The sequence below is a fragment of the Scylla paramamosain genome, chromosome 33 (assembly GCF_035594125.1).
Source record: "Scylla paramamosain isolate STU-SP2022 chromosome 33, ASM3559412v1, whole genome shotgun sequence".
NCBI classification, from domain to species: domain Eukaryota; kingdom Metazoa; phylum Arthropoda; class Malacostraca; order Decapoda; family Portunidae; genus Scylla; species Scylla paramamosain.
Window position 1 is genome coordinate 14,577,618 of NC_087183.1, and position 18,888 is coordinate 14,596,505.

General features: G+C 43.6%; 1 protein-coding gene and 1 long non-coding RNA gene across 3 annotated transcripts; both read right to left on the minus strand.

The window, feature by feature from the left end:
- Positions 1-1,471: 1,471 nt before the first annotated feature.
- On the minus strand, positions 1,472-6,469 carry LOC135089745 (baculoviral IAP repeat-containing protein 3-like). The gene is made up of 7 exons (XM_063985727.1): positions 6,310-6,469; positions 4,413-4,805; positions 3,693-4,069; positions 3,337-3,531; positions 3,101-3,148; positions 2,702-2,798; positions 1,472-2,544 (listed from the first exon to the last, which is right to left on the minus strand). Exons 1-7 carry the CDS (start codon positions 6,350-6,352, stop codon positions 2,351-2,353), a joined length of 1,347 nt encoding a protein of 448 aa, XP_063841797.1. The 5' UTR covers positions 6,353-6,469; the 3' UTR covers positions 1,472-2,350.
- A 6,331-nt stretch (positions 6,470-12,800) lies between these two features.
- LOC135089747 (uncharacterized) lies at positions 12,801-16,826 on the minus strand. Of its 2 annotated transcripts, none has more exons than XR_010261620.1 (3): positions 16,686-16,826; positions 15,685-15,831; positions 12,801-13,379 (listed from the first exon to the last, which is right to left on the minus strand). It is a non-coding gene; the product is annotated as an uncharacterized LOC135089747 (long non-coding RNA). The 2 variants fall into 2 exon arrangements; XR_010261622.1 differs by having other exon boundaries at positions 16,682-16,778.
- Positions 16,827-18,888: the final 2,062 nt, after the last annotated feature.

Here is an 18,888-nt window from a genome sequence, read left to right on the forward strand (position 1 = left end):
AGGGACTCTTTCTGGAGATCCTCAAGAGACGCAAAGTGGTCAGTGCGGTGCGGCGCCCAAAGGAACAAGGTGATATATATGTCATTAATAACGAGGTTTAGTTGTGTGCCGTCCAAGGAATTAAATAGTTTTTTTATATTAAAAAGGACTTACGAAAAGTTGCAAGAAAATTTCATTCTTTAAGAAAAAAGTCCGAGGTCAAACTGAGCGTCACTCCTTAGCCGCCGATGACTTGCAGGACCTTAATCTGAAACACCAGCGCCGCACCTCCACTAATTTAAAAAGGCTCTAGTTCAAGTGACACGGGTTTTTAAGGGTGTTTTTACGGTTTTGGTGGCAGTTTGATAAGTTTTCTACATTGTTAACAGTGGAAACTCTTGAGAAACTGGCTAGTCATCTCTGGCCTTTGAAAATAGTCGTGGTGAGAACAAGGTGTCTGAATACTGGCCATAATACTCATATCGCCTATCACCGTGGAAGTGACGATGACCAATGGACAGGAGCGAGGGTGGGAGATTACAGGACGCAGCAACCGCAACTGTACTCGGCATTTTAGGAGGAAAGTCTTACTAATGGTGGCATAAGTTGCATTAATATGAAATACTCGCCTCTACTTTCACGGCAGACTGCGCTAAGCGGGCAGTACGAGCACTTCCGTAAGGTGTTTTCTCAGATTGTCTTTGCTTGGTGGACGATCTTCAGTGTGGCCATATTCAAGTTTCCCGGCAAATTTTACTGTGGACGTCACGTGACGAGCTCATGAAGCTTCGTCTTGCTCGTCATCGTCTCATTGTTCATTAATTTTAATACATTGCCTCGTGGGGTTGATGGAGCTGCTTTTAATAATCTATAATCAGTTACTAAAACAAAAACTACATAATTCTGCATGGACATCAAATAAGAGAAGGAAGCAAATCAGTACGATCGGTACGAAATGGCAACTTCAAGTGGTTCGAAGCAATGCACTGAGTCCAAGTAGGGGGAGAGTCAAAATGACGTCAGTTGGGCTGGAAGCAGTGGAGGGAAAATACGGAGCCGTTCTTCATTAATACAGGAGCGTCCTTGCCCAGTACTCGTTGCATTCTCCTTCACAAAAATACGTGGCTGCTTTCCTTTCTGGTGTGGCAGTCTGGCGCGGACACCACAAACGTGACTGCAGGGAAAGACACGTCCCCTTCCCCGGATTTCCTGGGCTTGCGTCGTCTCTAGGTAAGAATGGAAGCAAGGACGCCGTGTGTGATGGCCGTGTGCCCTTCAGGTTGTAGTTGTGAAGTTACAAAGACCTACTAACGATGACTTGAGACGAAAACCATCTAGTCAGCATTTCTGAATGCAAATTGGCTCTAGAATTTGATAAGCGACTGATGATGAAGGCGATACAGTTTAAAATTATGAAGAAAATGCTCGTTCGTGGTGATTCACGCGTCAGTCAGATGTTTTGGGCAAGGGATAAATACAGTAAAGGACAAGATTATTTTTTAGTCATTTATTTTCATTGCGCAGAGTATTGTACGTATTATTTTCATCATGATTTCTTGATTCCTTCTTACCTTTTTCCTCTTGATCGGTAGATTCTTTCTGTAGTCTGTGGTCTGGTAATATTAGTATAAATAAATTAGATTAATGCGTAGTAGTTTAGTAAATAATTGACTGCATTTATTCCTTTTGTCATCATACAAAGAGTCGTTATAAGCTGTGATAAATGGGAAACGACAGTGAATGAAACCATTTGGTATCATTTTTCTTTCTTTTACATAATCGTGGCGTATTTCTCATATAATAGTTGATATTTTCTCCCATGATACACGTACGTACCACCTGCGGGAACACTTGAGTAGCACGTCACGCACACTGACCTTGAGACAGATGTGAGCGTGGGAAAATTGCGGATCATGAAACTCTAAATGACTGAATTTCTCGGGTTTTCTTCTCTTCTTGTAGTTAATTATGTAAACAGATAATGACAACAGACGTTCCCCGGATTTTCTCCTTTTCTTATAGTTGATTATATGAGAACGTTTTCTGCTCACTGCTTCAGGAATAACTATTGCTAACGAGTAATGGTAAGTATGGATAGGATCAGCGGAGTGGGAGTACATGGGATAGGTGGAGGATAAGTGGATCGCTGGAGGATAGGAGCGTGATGGTGAGGTTTTGGGCGGTTCTTGTGTGAGGGAGTGTGGCTGTGTGATAGTGGGCGGCGGCAGGAGGGTATGCAGTGGCGTGGGCGGCAGTTGTGGTCTCTGAGGGCAAAGGCTTGGGTCAGGGAGGGGGTGGCACACTGGCCTGTAGCGGGAGTAGGACCCTTCTGCGGTGCGGCCACGTTCCAGGCGGCCCAGGGTGGCACGGCTCAGCCAATGATGGGCCTGAGTGTGCCGCGGACCACGCTGCCACAGGTGACGCAGGAGTCCCTCGGGCGGGCACAGTCGGCACATAGATGCAAGTGTGAGCACGGCTGGAACACCACGGCGACTTGCTCCTTCCCGCACAGCCTGCACTGAAGGCGGCGTTCCTCGACCTGCACAGCTTGACGTAACGCTTGAACTGTGGTGGGGGGGAGAAAAGCAGGTCGTTGGAGAAACAGGTTATTTGAAAAGGTCATTGGGAAGACAGGTCATTGTCTAGCAGATGATGAGAGTTACATGGAAACTACTCAGGTGAGAGGAGAGGAGGAAGGTGAAAAAGTGTTGCATCTCCTCACCTTCCTGCAGCAGCTTGGAGTAGTCTGAGAGTGTGGATTGACCGCTGTGTTCCGGAGGCGGCGTGGGAGGGAAAAAAGTCTCTTTCGTTTCCTCCACCTGGTTACAAATTAAATATTATACTCATAGCTCGAGTTACTTATGATCGTATTCTGAAACACTCCTTCGTCGCATCTCCACTACTTTCAAAAGGCTCTATTTGAATCTACACGAGGTTTTAAGCATTTTTTTTTATGGTTCTAGTGAAAGATTAACAAGATTACTGAGAACCTGGTTAATCCTCTCTGTGACTTTTGAAAACAATCGTGGTGAGGGCGGAGCGTTTCTGAATATGGTCATTAATGTCGTATGGTTATGGTGTCAGACAAATGAGTACCGTGATGACTTGCTAAGATGCTCACCTCCATTGATGCCTCTGATGTACCCCCTGTTGCCTCATGGTTCGGCTCCTGGTGAAGAAAACGAAGTCAGTGAAAAGAACATGCGAATAACAAATACGCTTGTAACTTCCACAAAAAAAAAAAAAAAAATATATCAAAACAAACTGATGCATAAGTGTACCAAGGAAACCAATCCAAATGCAGGTTGTCTAAAACATTGTAACGCCCCAGCCTCACCAGATGCAAGGCTCCCTCACCTGTGGTTCAGACTGAGGCACCGGCAGTCCGTCGTGGCACTGGTTCTTCGGGGATTTCTGTCTCTCCTTCTCGTCGTAATCAAACACCAACTCCAGCGCCTCAGTCACCGTGGGGCAGAGGAAGCCGGACGCTTCCACACTGAGCTTGAGAGCCTCCCTGACGGACACTGAGGACAGGCCGAGAGCCACCAGACGCTGCAGGGTGGACACGGGAAACTGGAGTTAGAAGGGTGCTACGATACACACACACATTCTCTCTCTCTCTCTCTCTCTCTCTCTCTCTCTCTCTCTCTCTCTCTCTCTCTCTCTCTCTCTCTCTCTCTCTCTCTCTCTCTCTCTCTCTCTCTCTCTCTCACCTTGGCCAGGGGGTGGTGCAGCAGCATCTCCGCCTCCTGCTTGCTGAGGGTCGATTGTCGCTCGAGTGTGTTTACTTCACCGCTCACTTCTACGCCGTTGGGGACGTTGTGAGTCATGCGGATAAAGTTACAGGACGGGTAGTGGCGTGCGTGGTCAGCGAAGGGGTCATCCTCTTTGCGCCAGGCAAACAGACCGCCGCCGCAGTGAAAACATTGCACGAAGTCTGAGATCCCGGTGTAAAAGAAGCCCGCGTCTGACAGCTTCTCCGCATCCACCCGCGTCTCCTTCGGCCAGCGGGAGAAAGTGCGCAGGCGGCTGACTGACGTGTTGAGTTGGGGGTAGGCTACCTTGCCGCCGTCCAGCACCCGCATCGAGTCTGTGCGTTGAGTTACTTGTGGTTCATTGGATTCATTCATTATATCCTATTGGTTCATTCATATATCCTTCTACGCCCTCCCACATTTCCCCCACATCTCTCTCTCACACCTTCCTCTTCCTGCCACACTCTCCCACATCCTCCCATACTATTCTAACATTTTTCCTATACTTTCCCAAATGCTCCCACTCCCTCCCAAACCCTCCCACACCATCTCACATCCTCCTATGCCCTCCCACACCCTCTCACATCCTACCGCGCCCTTCCCAGTACATTTAATAGCTGGTTTACGTTATCTGTTGAAACTTGCACGATTCAGAGAGCACCAGGACGAGTCACTTACCGGTGTGGTAGGTGGAGGGCAACGAGGGGCGCGTGTTGGCCATCTTGAAGGCGTAGAATTCGTTGAGCATCTTGTACAGCCGTCCCTCGTCAGTGTCAGGGTTGGCTGCAGCAGGGACGTTGCCCGTGGCGGCTCCCATGACGAAGGGGCAGTTTGGAAAATGTTTCTTGTGCTCTGTCTCAGGCTGGTCCCCCTCGTCCCAGTAACCCACGATCCCACGACAGAAGGCGCACTGCACGTGGTCCATGGTCCGCAGGTAGAAGAATCCAGCCTGAGCCAGATTGTCCCGGTCCAGGAAGTCCACGGGCCAGTCCACGAAGGTTTGGCGGCGCACGCTCTCCAGCATTAGCCCCTTCAGGGAGTGGAACCGCCGCTCCCCTCGAGGTTCTGGAGCTGCGGGGAGAGAAACAGCGAACGGTTAGATATAGGCGATGAAGAAATGGGATGGTTAAATACGGAGGAAGATAAAAAATAGAGAAAAAATGGAGCGGTTGAGTGTGAGGGGAAGAGAGAAAAATCGAACCGTTAGATATGAAAGGAGGTGGAAAATAGAACAGTTGAATATGAAGGATGGAAAAAAATGGTACAGTTAAGCATGAAGGGGAATGGAAGATGAAGGGTTAGATGAGAACCTCGACAGCTGGACATGGGAAGCAAAATGTGTGTCAGTTCGACGAAGTGGTGGTTTCTCCTCATTAAAAAGTAATCTACAGGACATTGCCTTTGCTATTTTTTTTTTTTTTCAGTTTTTACATGAATATTTAAAGTGAATCATGGTATCTTACAGCACGATTGGTAGCCTATCATTTAGTATATCTTCATAGTGAGTTTAAAGTTTCGTAAAACTTGAAGAAAAAATGGATAGATTCAGCTGACTGTACCCAAACATTTCCCAGACTGGTGGCGTGGCATTGTGGGTCTTATCATCGAACGGTCGGAAATAGCAACTCACCCTGACAGCACCGCGCGTTATGCAAGTCATTAAAGTGATCGAGCCAGAAGGAGACTTTGGAAGATAGACACTAACAAGAAGAATTTAGCCCATATTAATTATCACCAACATTCCCTATTACTTTATCACTTCCCATCCTCTCCCTTCCGCACTAGTTCCATCCCAGGCACCTACAACACTCCTTACTACTCCCCCATCACTCCCCATCCTCTACCTCCCTCACTAGTCCCCCCCAGGCACAGTACTCCCTACTACTCCCGCCATCACTTCCCCTTCCTCTCCTTCCCACACTAGCACCCCAGTCACATCTCCAGCACTCCCATCATCCTCTTCTCTCTCCACTAAGCGTTTCTATCACTCCTCACTTCTTCCCATCACCTTATATTCCTCTCTTTACCAGTAACTCCCTAACCAATTCTCCATCGCTTCCACCACTTCATCCCCCCCCTCACAGTCACCGTTCCCCCCCTTCCATCATCATCAGTCCCCCTTCCTCAGAACATCTACCCGTCATCTCACTATCACGTTACTGTACAAGGTCACGCCAGTCTTCAACACAATTCTAACTATATCATCTGTACTCATTTTGTCATTCAGGTGTGATTTGGTAATGATTTTCTGTTGTTTTATTCTTACAGTCGTGTTTTCACTAGTACAACAATAGCACCGTATGGTTCGTACTCTGAAACACTTCGCTCTCTCACCACAACTATTTTCAGAGGCCACATAAATGATTAGCCGGGTTCTCAAAAGTGTTTCTCGTGTTCCTAATATAGAAAATGTTGTTAACCTGTCGCTAGAATCATAAAAAAACACCCTTGAAAACCCGTGTCACAAACTATATAGAGCCTTATGAATGCAGTGGAGGTGAGGCGCAGAAATGTTTCAGAGTAATGGCCTTGTTAGCTGCACGGTGCAGTGAGCATGTCTTGTCCCGCCACCTACCTCGAGCCGGCTTATCCACGATCGATAATCCGTCGAACTGCATCTTGAATCCTGGTTGAGTCGAGGAGAGAGGGAGAGGGAGAGGGGCAGAACGAGTCTTGCACTGGTACTGTTCACGGTTCGTTAAGTCACTAAGCGAACCTTCGCCAGCGGGATTGTAATATAGTGGCTTGTTATCACTTTATCTTATCCGCAGTCTTATCACGATCGAGCGGGGTTTCCTCTCATATCGATACTGGCTTATTACACGTAAGTTTCACAGGTATTTCCAGAGTTTTCGACACCCAAAAAATATTTGTCATTGTGGAAATGTCCGAACGGGAAACACGAGCAAAATTCAGTGTAAGTTTCATTTGTCGTCACGCAGATGCTTGTGTTTGTCTGGCTGTCTGTTGTTCTTTTAATCTGCAGGAATAGTTTCGATTTGGTATGCTACGAGTTGGTGGGGGAGGGAGGGAGAGAGGGAGGAGGTTTCTTTTCGTGGTAGGGATGGGGGTGGCGTCATGTTTTGTCGTATACGCAAGCTTGTGTACACGAAAGAAGAAGAAAGAACTATGAAATAACTAGAAAATAAGGAAAGAACAAGAAAAGTATAAACAAAAAAAAATAAATAAAACTACCATTGTTCCACTTTGTTCTAAAAAAAATACGTAGACAAAAACGGCCAAATGTGTCAAGGTTTAGTATGAGGCAGCGTGCGAGGCCATCGGTGACGTGCTCCACAAAGCAAACACAAGAGTCAATAAGCACAAGGCTACAGCGATAGGCAGGAGGCGTGTCATGAGGTACAGGGCGACGTGTGAAGGATGCGTGAATATTGTGGCATGTTTAGGCACTGTAGGCAGGTGGCAGGTGGCGGTGGCGTGGTTAAGTGAGAGGGTGATGAGGTGAGGGAGGGAGGGAAGGAAGGAAGAGGGTGATGAGGTGAAGGAAGGAGGAGAAAGGTACAGGGTGATGAAAAAGGGAGGGAGAGGGTGATAAGGTGAGGAAGGGAAAGAGGGAAGGAAGAGGTTAATGAGGTGATGGAGGGAGGGCAAGGAAAGCGTGATGAGGAAGTGAGGGACAAAAGGAAGGAAGAGGGTGATGAAGGGAGGGAGGGAGAAGGTAGGGTAGGGAGAGCGTTATGTGAAAGGGATGGGGGGAGGGAGAGGTGATGACGGGGAGGTTGAAGGTAGAGGAAGATAAGGTAGAGGAAGAAGTAAAGGAAAATGAATGAGTCAGTTTTTTTTTTTTTTCTTTTCCGGAAGTCACGAGATAAATGGATGAAAGGTTATAGGTAATGATAAATTAGAGGAAAAAGCAAAGGTAAATTAATGAGTCAGCTTTCATTTTTATATTACCATTGCATTGTTATTAAAGTTTACCCACGTCTTTTATTTGAAGCACCAAGACTACCGCCACTGAGGCAGCAGTAACGCGCTTCGCTTCGCTTAACTGTTAAATTCCAAGCAACAGAAAATGAGGAAAAAAATCATATATATAAAGATTAGCAAACAAGTAGATAAATAAAATAAAAAATAAATTACTAGAATAAATAAACCAATAAGAAAATGAAATAAATAAATAAATAGATATACAAGTAGAATAAGCACAAACCTAGTCAATCTGGAACAAGGTCACCTAACAACACGAAATATTTTACCATCCTGTCACGTGGAAAACGGAAGGAGATTAATTTCGTCTTTTCTACAATGATAAGATGAGAGAGCCGTGAAGTGCGTAGTGCATGACCATTTCAACATCCATGAATTCGTTTGAGACGCGACGTGTGCCTCAGCGATGCACACTCGACAACATAATGTCTTGAACCGTCTCCACTGGCGCTCGAATCCCTCGACGATTCCTGAATGCCCGAGACTTCCGTGACCGTATCTCCCTTATCAGTATATCCGTCCATTCATTCAGGTTTCATCAAGAGCAGTGAAGGCGGATTTCGGTAAAACCTAAGAGATCGAGATACAGCATTCATATAGACGTCTGTGATCCTCTTTGTCCTCGTCCTGTAGTGGCTTGGAACAAATACTGATAAAAATGATAAAATGAAGTTGGCGGCGGTGAGAAGTGACTTATCAGCGCACATGATCGCTTCATGTCTTCACGGCAGCGCGATAACAATCATAAGGTGCCCACGAGGCCATGGCACACAAAGGTGGAGCCAACGTGCTCCTGGCGACCACTTTGTCCTCTTGTTTGACAGTGGATGGTCTAAGTATCTGTAAATTTAACGGTACTAGTAATATGATGGACTGTGACGTTAATTTTTTTTATTGCAATGTTCGTCCTTTAACCTTCAGAATACTAGATAAAAAGGGGACAAATGGATATGAGAAGAATGAGGTTAAATTCGTCATTTCTAAGATAAAAAAAAAAAAATAATAATTTTGTATGGATATGAAAAAAAGTGATATTGACTTCACCATTCTGAGATAGAAAATATTTTTGCATGAATGTGGAAGAAAGTGAGGCTAATTTCGTAATTTCTAAGGAGAGAGAGAAAAAAACAACAACTTTGCACTGATGTAAATTTAGAAGCGAACAGGAGATTCATTTCGTCTTTTCTACAGCGATAAGATGAGCGAGCCGGGAAGTGCGTAGTGCACGAGCATTTGCAAGCACCCACACAGATAATAATCGCTCCACAGCAACAAACAGTGCTGATGTCACGGCTTTGGTGTTTTGTCTGCGGCTGAAGAGTGTGAACTTAGCAGATAGACAGCAGGATGTATCCAGTGAAGGTCCTCGTCGTTCATCAGCGTCTGCAGTTCTTGTATTCCCGTTGTTCCTCGTCCTCCAGCTGAGACGAGCTTGGAATCGTGGGATGGAATCTGTCTTAACCCTTTCACTACTATATGCAATAATTCACAGCACGAAAAGCAAAGTATGGAATCTTTATATGCGTGTACAGTATCGAACACCCTCTGGTCAATAAACAAGGAGTGAGTAAAACGCTTTATTCTTCTTTATTCGTTGCAAGAGTGAACGGGATAACAAAGAATGGATTTTTGCTATTTTTTTAGGCGGTACAGTCTTTGCAAGTGGCTTTGCAGGTGGTGTGGAGTGGTCTCAGAGTGGTTAGTAATAAAAGAAAGGTATGCCAAGTGAAGGGGTAAGTCCATTCACCCTAACATTCACAATCCCAGGCCTCTGCTTATCACCACTAATGGAAGCAATGACAGTCGACTGTATTTTGACATAACTAATTAATCAATCAGTCAATCCTTATCTCGCCTTTTAAGTATTCAAGTCTCACACGCCTCCGGGTCTTCACTCCTCCCAGGGTTTCAAAATAGCTCCTCGTGGGTGTTGCTCTTGGGTTGTCATGGTAGTGGGTGGAACCGAATCTTGTTTTTCTGGTCGTTGACCTTTTTTGATAACCTTTTGATAATTATTCTATGTCTTCATATATGCGTTACGTAACCCGCTACCCACGTAACTCACTATCTTCATCCACCACTTCTCTCCACCTTCCTGTGCTCTATTTATGCTTATTACATGTCTCGCCTCCTCCTCCTCCTCTTCTTTCTTTTCCTCCTCCTCCTCCCACGCGATCCAGCTTTTTTAAGTAAGAGGGGCTCTGGCTTAGAGCAACAAAACGCTTAACTCTTTGACTGCCACCTGGTACACCTTTTCCAAATTTTCAGTCACTCTGAGACATCTTTAATTGTTCTACAGCCACATTCAATCACTGAACTGGGAAGAAATTTCAAAATGTATTATCTTTCTTGTAGAAAGACTTCACACATTACTTCCGGTGCTGCTGATTGTTTCGTGTCGCAGTGAAAGGGTTAAAAAGAAAGAACACAATGAAGCTGCCAGTCCCCAAAGGGTGGCCAAAAGGATTATCCTTAATTATGAGGAAAAGTGTCTTGAAACTTCCCTCTTTAGAGAGTTCAAGACACAGGTAAAGGGAAATAAGGAAACAGGCAGGAAATTCTAAAGCTTAACAGGAATGACTTGAAATTGAATGGTATGTTACTTAAATCTTTTTTGCCCTTTCTAAGCTGCACTACTACTACCACTACTACCACCACTACCATTTCCATAACTACAACTACTGCGTCACCACTGAGCATTCTAGATCAGGAGCAAAGAGTAGGACAGACACATCATATCAGGTTCTCTTTTTAAAACAGTTTTTCGTAACTGTTAAACCTTTTCCTCGCTGATGTGCGATACCGGAGAGTGCGCTGATAACGTGAAGTCTGCTTATCACTTGTCTCGTATGCACCTGTGTCTTTATTAATCTATCATTAATTTTCCTTGCAGGAGTAACTAACGAGAACTGGTGAACGATGAAGGGAGCTTAAAAGGACAACCGTGTAACTGCATACCTAGGATTTTTAGATGTTCTAGAAGTAAAGGAAGCGGAAGATAAAAGGGAGGGACTGGAAGATGGAAAAAGGAGAGATGTAGAGACTGAAAGTGGTAATAGAGGAGCAGGGAATGAAAGAGACAGAGACATGAGAGGTAATACTAGTGGAAAATAGGAAATACGAAAGGAGAAGATGCTGAAAGGGAAAAACGGATCTGTAAAGGTTGTAGTATGGGGAATAGGAGAGGCTGGGAGGTATAATAAATGGACTTGGGATAGGGGCACTGAGATGGTGGGGAGGTTAAAATTAGGAATGGGAGAGGGATAGGAGAATGGAGGAGGGGCAAGAGAGAGAAGCTGGGGAAGGGGAGAGAGACATGGGAGAGGGACAAAGTACACAGTTCATGTTCCACGTCGCATTAATAAGATAATGACTGGGAGTGAGAGGAGTGAGAGGGAGGGAGGGAGGGAGGGAGGGAGGGAAAGCGACCATTTTGTGACTCACGCCCACCATTTTACGAATCACTGCATCATAGCGGGAGGAGAGGCGTTATCTTTCTCTCGTCATAGTGACCTTGTTTGCTGGGGCGGCGCCTGTGTGTCGGGGAGAAGCTCTGCGCCAGGTACGGGAGGCAGGTATCAGTGGCTGCGTGTCTCGTGGGCGCAGCGTAACACAACATAGCACAACACAACGCATCACAATACTATGCTGGCGGGCTGATTCATGCGGTCCCTTGCATCTTATCGTGGGCTGGGAGTTATGATGTTGACGCTTTTGTTATGTAAGGCTAGGACAATGAGGGACACAAACACACACACAATGCACTTAATCTCCCAAAATATCGTGTCTGGAATGTTATGATGAGAGATTCAGCTTTTGTTTATCTAAGTAAGAGTTGGGTAATGAAGAATGTCTGGACACACACACACACACACACACACACACACACTCACACCTCACCAAATATATGTAAATAAAAATATATACATCCGCAGTTTTCATAGATCTTTGAATCGTTAACGTTATTTTATTGTATTACTGTATTCGTTCCCAGTCGTTAAAAGTGATAACAATAATGATAATGGTAACAGTAGTAATAGTAAATAATAAAGATCATGATAATAGCTATATATGTCATTATGAAAGCAGAGAGAGAGAGAGAGAGAGAGAGAGAGAGAGAGAGAGAGAGAGAGAGAGAGAGGGCAAGAAAGATAATGATGAATTGGGAGAAGAGAAGGCAAAGAAGAAGAGAATGAAAGGGAAAAAAATGAGGAATAAGACCAAATAAAGGGAATGAAAGCAGAGAAACGAGAATAAAAGCAGAGAGAGAGAGAGAGAGAGAGAGAGAGAGAGAGCCCATCAATCATCGGAAAACTCAGCCAAACCCACTAGGATCTCAACAGCGCCACATAAACGCAGTGGTTCGTCGTCCTTCCCTTAGCGCCATGGGGTTCTCTATTCCAAAGCTCTGCCACGCCCATCTTGACTGCTGTTGTTTTCAATGGCGTTTGTTTGTTCAATAATAGTTTAAAAGTCTCTAGTGTGAATTACTGGCGTTTTGAAGGAGGTTTGATGATTCTAAGGATAGTTAAACAAATATTCTCTCATGAACCCTTTGGCTACCACTTGATACACCTTTTCTCAATTGCTAATCATTCTGAGACATCTTTACGTGTTCTACAGCCACATCCAATTGCAAAATGTATACTGTTTTTCATCGCTAACTTTCTTATAGATGCTTTTAAAAACTTCACACATTACTTCAGGTGCTGTTAATTGTTTCGTGTCGCAGTGAAAGGTTTAAGATGATAAACTCCCATGGGAACCTGACCTGTAATCTCCGTGGGGGAGGGGGGAGGTTCGAAACAGTATTAATGAGAGCTTAGTGTTTCGAAATAGTCGGGTTCGTTTGAGCGTCTATTCGCCCCTACGATTCCGAATGTTCTTCTTCCTTCCCTTCCTTCTCTCCCACTTCTCCTCAAAGGTACCAACGCTTTTCCCTCCTCCTCATCCTGGCTTAATTTCCGTGAATTCGAAGTTTCATAACAGGTGATCAGTTAACAGATGAAAAATGTAATGAATTCCCTCCTTGGTTTGCAGACTTTGCTTTACTGATGAGTGGCCTCTCTCTCTCTCTCTCTCTCTCTCTGGTAATATGATAAATAAAAAAAAAATAGATAAAGTAACTCCTTTCAAGAACTTTATTACGCAGTCAATATTTACAAAACAAACCAGTGACGTGAATCAATTTCCAGGAACGCATGAAAGTCCCAGCACTCTAATTCCTCCTTATCTAATCACTCTTAACAGATGACCGGGTACATTGCACTATTATTTCTTTATTATTATTGAGGTTTCCTGAGTGATAGTTTTATTTTTCCTAGACGGCGTGAGGTGGAGTATTTTGCACCTGCTGTCTTCATTACATTGATTAACACACACACACACACACACACACACGTACCTGTTTGTTTGATAATCAGTGTACCAGGTAAAAGTGTATACAATTTGAGTGACAAGCTGGTAACATTAGGACTTGTATCAGTGTGTGTGTGTGTGTGTGTGTTTGGCTTACTGATAATCTGCATTTTCTGTAATATTTGCACATATTGCTGCTACTACTGGCAGTGAAGCAAGACGAGTGTTGGCTGTCTGTTTATTGATCCTATATTTTCAGAGGTGCGCTGTCCTGCGGTGTTTGATGTGATGCTGGTGGGCAGGTGACTTCCTGATAAGCCACACACTCCCTCGCTGGAACTGATAAGGTGAGACGTTAGATACAGGTGAGCTTGGAAATGGGCTAAATAAGAGAGGTAAAAGAGGAAAGGAGGAAGAGATGAATGACGAAGGGAGAGAGTAAAGATGGTACGGTATATGGATCGATAGAAGAACAGGAAATAGGAATAGAGGGGTGACGAAGGGAGAGAGGGCGGGTGGAAGGGTATATAGATGGATAAGAGATGAGGAAAGAAGATGTGTGATTTAAAGAAGGAAGAAAAAGAGACCGAAATGGGAGGAAGGGAAAGAGGAAAATATGGAAGAGGAAATACGTATAGAAAAATGAGAGGGAGGAGGATGTAGGAATGAATAGAAAAGAGAAAAAGATACCAAAAGTTAGGCAGATGAACTTGAGTCTCAAGGCAAATCAGATAATGATGACGAAGGGAAATGTAAACCAGCTGAAGAAAAGATCAAATAATGAGGTACAAAAACGGAGACAAAAAAAGTAGAAAAGTGGAGGGAAAAGATGGTTGATGTAGAGAGGCGGAGAGAAGCAGAAAGATGAGGTGCGTCAGATAACAGAGAGAGAGATAAGCGGAACCCATTGTGTACTCTGAAATCATTGATATCATGAATAATATAACGCCACCACAAGATATGACTAATAAGGAATATTGACTTTCAGGAAATGCTCCACGCCTCGCCGCGACACGTGTGGTCCTGCAGCGCCGTGGAAGACAACAGTGCAGCCTACAATGGTCTGGAAAATACGCTAAGGTCCTGTGCAGTTGATACGCGAAACTCTACACTCAGATGCTTCAAAAGACAGATAAGTTCAAGAAATGTTTTATAATAATTTGTTTATCTATATTATATAATGTTGAGTAAGTTGGTTATGTATATTTTTCAGATGGTTAGGTAAGATTTGCATAGTTATATAATTCAGTTTGAGATAATGTTTGTTTCGGAAGGTTAGTGCAAGATTAAGTTTGTTTTTAATTATTTTATTTGGGACTTTTCTCTTCCAAGTCATCATTTCATTTATGTATATCTTTTCTTACATTACTTAATTTGATCTCATTCTTTCCTGTTCTGTTTGATCCCTTTACCACTCCAGGAACCTAACCTAACCTTCATGAACCCTTATCAGAGCTACGTAGCTAAGGTTTCATATGCACTAAAGATCTCATTTGTATATATAATAATAAATAAGTCAGTCCACAGTGCTGCTAGGATCACAAGAAGTATCCGTCTTATGCCTCGCTTCCTCCAGGAGTTGCCTCACCAGAAAAGCCTTCCTCTCTCTCCCTCTCTCTCGTTACTTCCCTCATTGACCATTTAACATCTCATCCACACGTACTTCTCTACCTAATAATTCCTCCTCTCTTAGTAGTGGACCCTCGGCTCCACTCGTTATCTGTAATCAGTTTTCTGCGTCTCAGTATGACCACACTGTCTCGAGTTTCGTTCATCTCTCACACAACTTGTCCCTCTCCGGTAACTCACGCCCACAGCACGCACTATATATAATATTGATTGATATGCCTCTGTTAGGCATATCCAATGTTTTAGGCATATCAAAGTTTAGTTTGAATTAGGAAGCGTCTTAAGTAAATACGCGTTAGTATGTATACTAAGTTTCTTCTGTATATACTAAGTTTTCTGTACCGAAATTATAAATATACATTTTTCACAGGATTTTGGACATCAGCCAGCACCTCCCTTGTCAGAGACATCTGCTGCTGCAAGTAGTAGCAAGTAGTAGTTAAAGGAGTGCTGTCTGTGCAGCATCTCCCCTTGTCAGAGACATCTGCTGCTGCAAAGACCGCATCCAGCAAAGACCGTCCGTTCGAGCAGTCACTCACTCCCTATCCACCTTGTGTCTCCAGAGACTCACTCACTCACTCTGCGAGTATTTTCAACAAAAGATTCAGGGTAAAAAATAAAAAAAATACACGGTGTCTCTCTCTCTCTCTCTCCACAAGGATAAATTTTTCTTGTGGAGGCTAATTTAACAAATTTATTTTTTTTATAAAAGTCCAAAATAATATATATATATATATATATACACATATATACACACACATACCAAAATTCGCTGCTGCAGCTTATTTTTTAAAAAAGATGCTCAATACATTTTCTGTATACAAAGAATATCGTGTAGACAGACAGGGACTGAATAAAAAAAAAAAGCTTTCTGCAGTTTATTGTTACCCTAAACAACTTACGTAATTCGACTTCTCGCAGAAGTGCACTGACTCAAGGCGTACCCAGAACTTTTATACAAAAAAAAAACATCGGTGAACAGTAAAATAAAAAAAACAACCAACAATAATAATACCTAGAACATAGCAGCTCCTGTGTACCACTGCCACTGGCATCGTGTACACGACGAGGCAAGAACCGACGACTCCTCTTCCTTCGTTTTATTCACAAGATAGTTAGTTGGTTTTCCTGCGTCAGGATGGCTAGGTTCTCTCCGCACCACCTGTAACGAAGTCCCACAATGAAGCACAGCAGTTTTCCTGCGTCAGGATGGACACGGAAAGCTGGCCAGGTTCTGTCAGTACCACAGTACCACCTGTATGTAACAGTCCCATAATGAAGCACAGCTAGTATTTAGGTATGTATAGCTTACTGAGCCAGCGAATACTGTTCGTGTATTGAGGAGGGGTGGGAAGGAAGAAATATTTGCCTGGCTCATTATTAAACTAAAATAAAAAAAAAAGATATGTGCCACCTAGTCACTGGGAGAACTGTACGATTGAAATAGCAAAAGTAACCGATACCCTAGTGCTTGGAGAAAGGCCACCTAGGTGCTGGATAGCAAAAGTAACTAACCTATACCCTATTGATTGTAGAAAGGCGCCACCTAGGTACTGGGAGGACTGTACGAATGAAGAAACTACCGATTACTACTATTGATGACATCAAATCCCGCCTATCCTGGAAGTCTGCCCACAAAGGATCAGCCATTTTGTAAAGAAAACATCTAAAGACTATAAGTTCAACGCAAGCAGCAGGTCAGGTCAGGCCAACGAGTGACACGATTCATATTCATGAAGCTATCTACAGAATAAGAATGAACAAAGTACAACACGGGTAACCCATAAAACATGAAAAAACCGATAAACCACCACTTTATAACGAAGCAATTACTTAATATTTACCTTCCAGGACATAGTGAACAATCTCTACATCTGCCCTAACACTGAGGACCTTAACAGACAACCCACCAATTCTATAGAACACTACCAGTTTCATAATACGCACATGTACTTCAAAAACTATCATGAAGCCAAGACCTATCCTGATACAAACTCCATATCAAAACATACTTGCCTGCACAACAGCGCACCCACACGCTGGCCTCTCTCTTACCACGAGTCCACAGCGACTGGCGTGGGCGGGCCAGTGACTGTCTCTGTTCACCTCGCCTTTCTCCTCCTCCTCCTCCTCCTCTTCCTCCTTCTCCACTTGTTTCCTCTTTATCATCATTACCTTGTTTTCGTGTTTCCTCCTCCTCCTCCTCCTCTCGCTTCTACATCCAAACAAGTGAGTGAGTGAATGACAAGAACCGTAAATTTGAATGTGCCAGCCATCATAGATCACGTAGCACTGCGGGGGAAGGTAAAAGTGAGAAATGAAGAGAAGAGGCGGGAGTGACAGGTGGATTATAGAGCGTGTTCGAAGCAGGTGGTGGACAGCCAAAAGAGGCGTCTTAATGTTCCGAAAGCAGAGTACACTTTTATGGATTCCTTCTCTCTTACAATTGGCGATACCTTTACTTTGCTTGCTTTAAATATACGTTCTGTTACCTATCCTCAATTTTTTTTTTTTTTTACCTCTCCTTGGAGACTGGGCTATTTCTTTTTTATGTCGGTTTTTATTGTCCTTGGCCAGTACCACTTTTACATAAAAAAAAGTGTTAATACAGTCTTATCTAATACCAAAGCAAATTATGATGATTCAGCGTTTTCTGAAACAAGACTTGATATTGACCTTACACCAGGCTGCTCGTTACCTGGCTGGGTGAAGCTTCGAGACCAGGTGTGTGTGTGTGTGTGTGTGTGTGTGTGTTCCTGCTCCTGCCACTGATATTAATTAGTAAGGTAGTCTGAACGGCAAAGCAACATCAATCACAATTTACTCGATAATTATCCGGAACAGCTGAAGCAGGTTTCACTCTCAGGGCGGCACAGTCTCGCGTCCCTGGCAGCCAATTGTCGATAAGTGTCGCCAAAACAAACACTGACACCAACACAACCACATCCCTCCCCCCCACCAAAAAAAAAAAAAAAAAAAAAAAACTTTCTCTCTCAGCAGCAAATCACCGTAGCTGAAGTTCACGTGTTTTATCTACTAAAGTCCTCAGTGACCGCTTGTTTCTACCTACACGCTCTCAATACCTTTATGTACCTTCCTGACCTAACCTGACACCCGCCCCCGCATTTCCGGCTCGCCCTTGAAGTGTTTTGTCGCTGTTCACTTGATACGTAATCTCATCTCCGTACCGTGAGTGTGTGTGGACCCACCACAGGTGTTAATGTGGGAGGGGGCCTGCATACCTGGCATTCCTGTTGATAAAGAAGACTTCGCAGGTTCATAAGACTTGACAGGCTAGTCGATATTAAATCTTATACTATTAACAGTCACATTAAGGATTCACGATGTCTCGAGTTTATAGTGTGTCGATTTAATATACGTTTGTAAAGTAGAAACAATACTTAGGAATGTCGCTAGATGGTATTTTGAGCAACGTAACACCGTGTGGTCTTTACTGGTCGTCCGGTACGTGCACACTCAGGTGGGAAGAAAATAAGGTACAAAACACCTAATGACTAATAGATATCCTTAATATTTGTCAAGTTGTGTGCAAATTAAGTAGAACAAATGATGTGTTGATTTCTTCTCTCATTGTTCAAGGTGAGGGAAAGCTGTGGCAAGGACGGTGACGTGGCGTCTAAGAATTCAAATCCTGCATGAGTAAGTGAAGTGATTACAAAATTTCTTGCTTGGTAGCGGAACAACTACGGTCATATGGCGCCGAATTAGATAAAATAATGCATAAAATACTAATATTGCTAAAATCAAAGTAATAAGAAATAAGATAATAGTTCAAATTTAAAAGAATAAAAAACTCAAAACTACAAATAAAGCCGATATAAGCAAAAGTAATGACAGTAAAAGTAATAACACCACAACCGGAAGGACGATTGAGAAACATGACTATTAACTCGCACGGAGGAGGAAGCGAACATGGAGAAAGACGTCATGATAGACCAGGTGAATGCCTTATAAATTACCAGTGATTAGGAAATGATTACCTGGCGGGAAGACGTAGGTGAAAATTCTTAATTGTCTTGGAAACAGCGGCGGAAATGTTCTTTGTTATGACGTCTAGTATGAATTAGTCAGCCAATCAGTCAGTCAGTCAGTCAGTCAATCAAATAGTAAGCCCGTGAGTTAGTCAGTCGATTGGTCAGTCACTCAAATAATCATTCAGTTAGTCAATCAGTCGGTCAGTCGGTCAGTCATACAGTTC

What these genes read in the sequence shown, in the direction of transcription:
- LOC135089745 (XM_063985727.1), bottom strand. Translation starts at nt 6,352, where the DNA reads ATGCAGTTCGACGGATTATCGATCGTGGATAAGCCGGCTCGAG. An exon ending in GCCCTCCACCTACCACACCG is followed by an intron (nt 4,070 to 4,412) that starts GTAAGTGACTCG and finishes CTCAACGCACAG; the next exon opens with ACTCGATGCGGGTGCTGGAC. An exon ending in CTCCAAGCTGCTGCAGGAAG is followed by an intron (nt 2,545 to 2,701) that starts GTGAGGAGATGC and finishes CCCCCACCACAG; the next exon opens with TTCAAGCGTTACGTCAAGCT.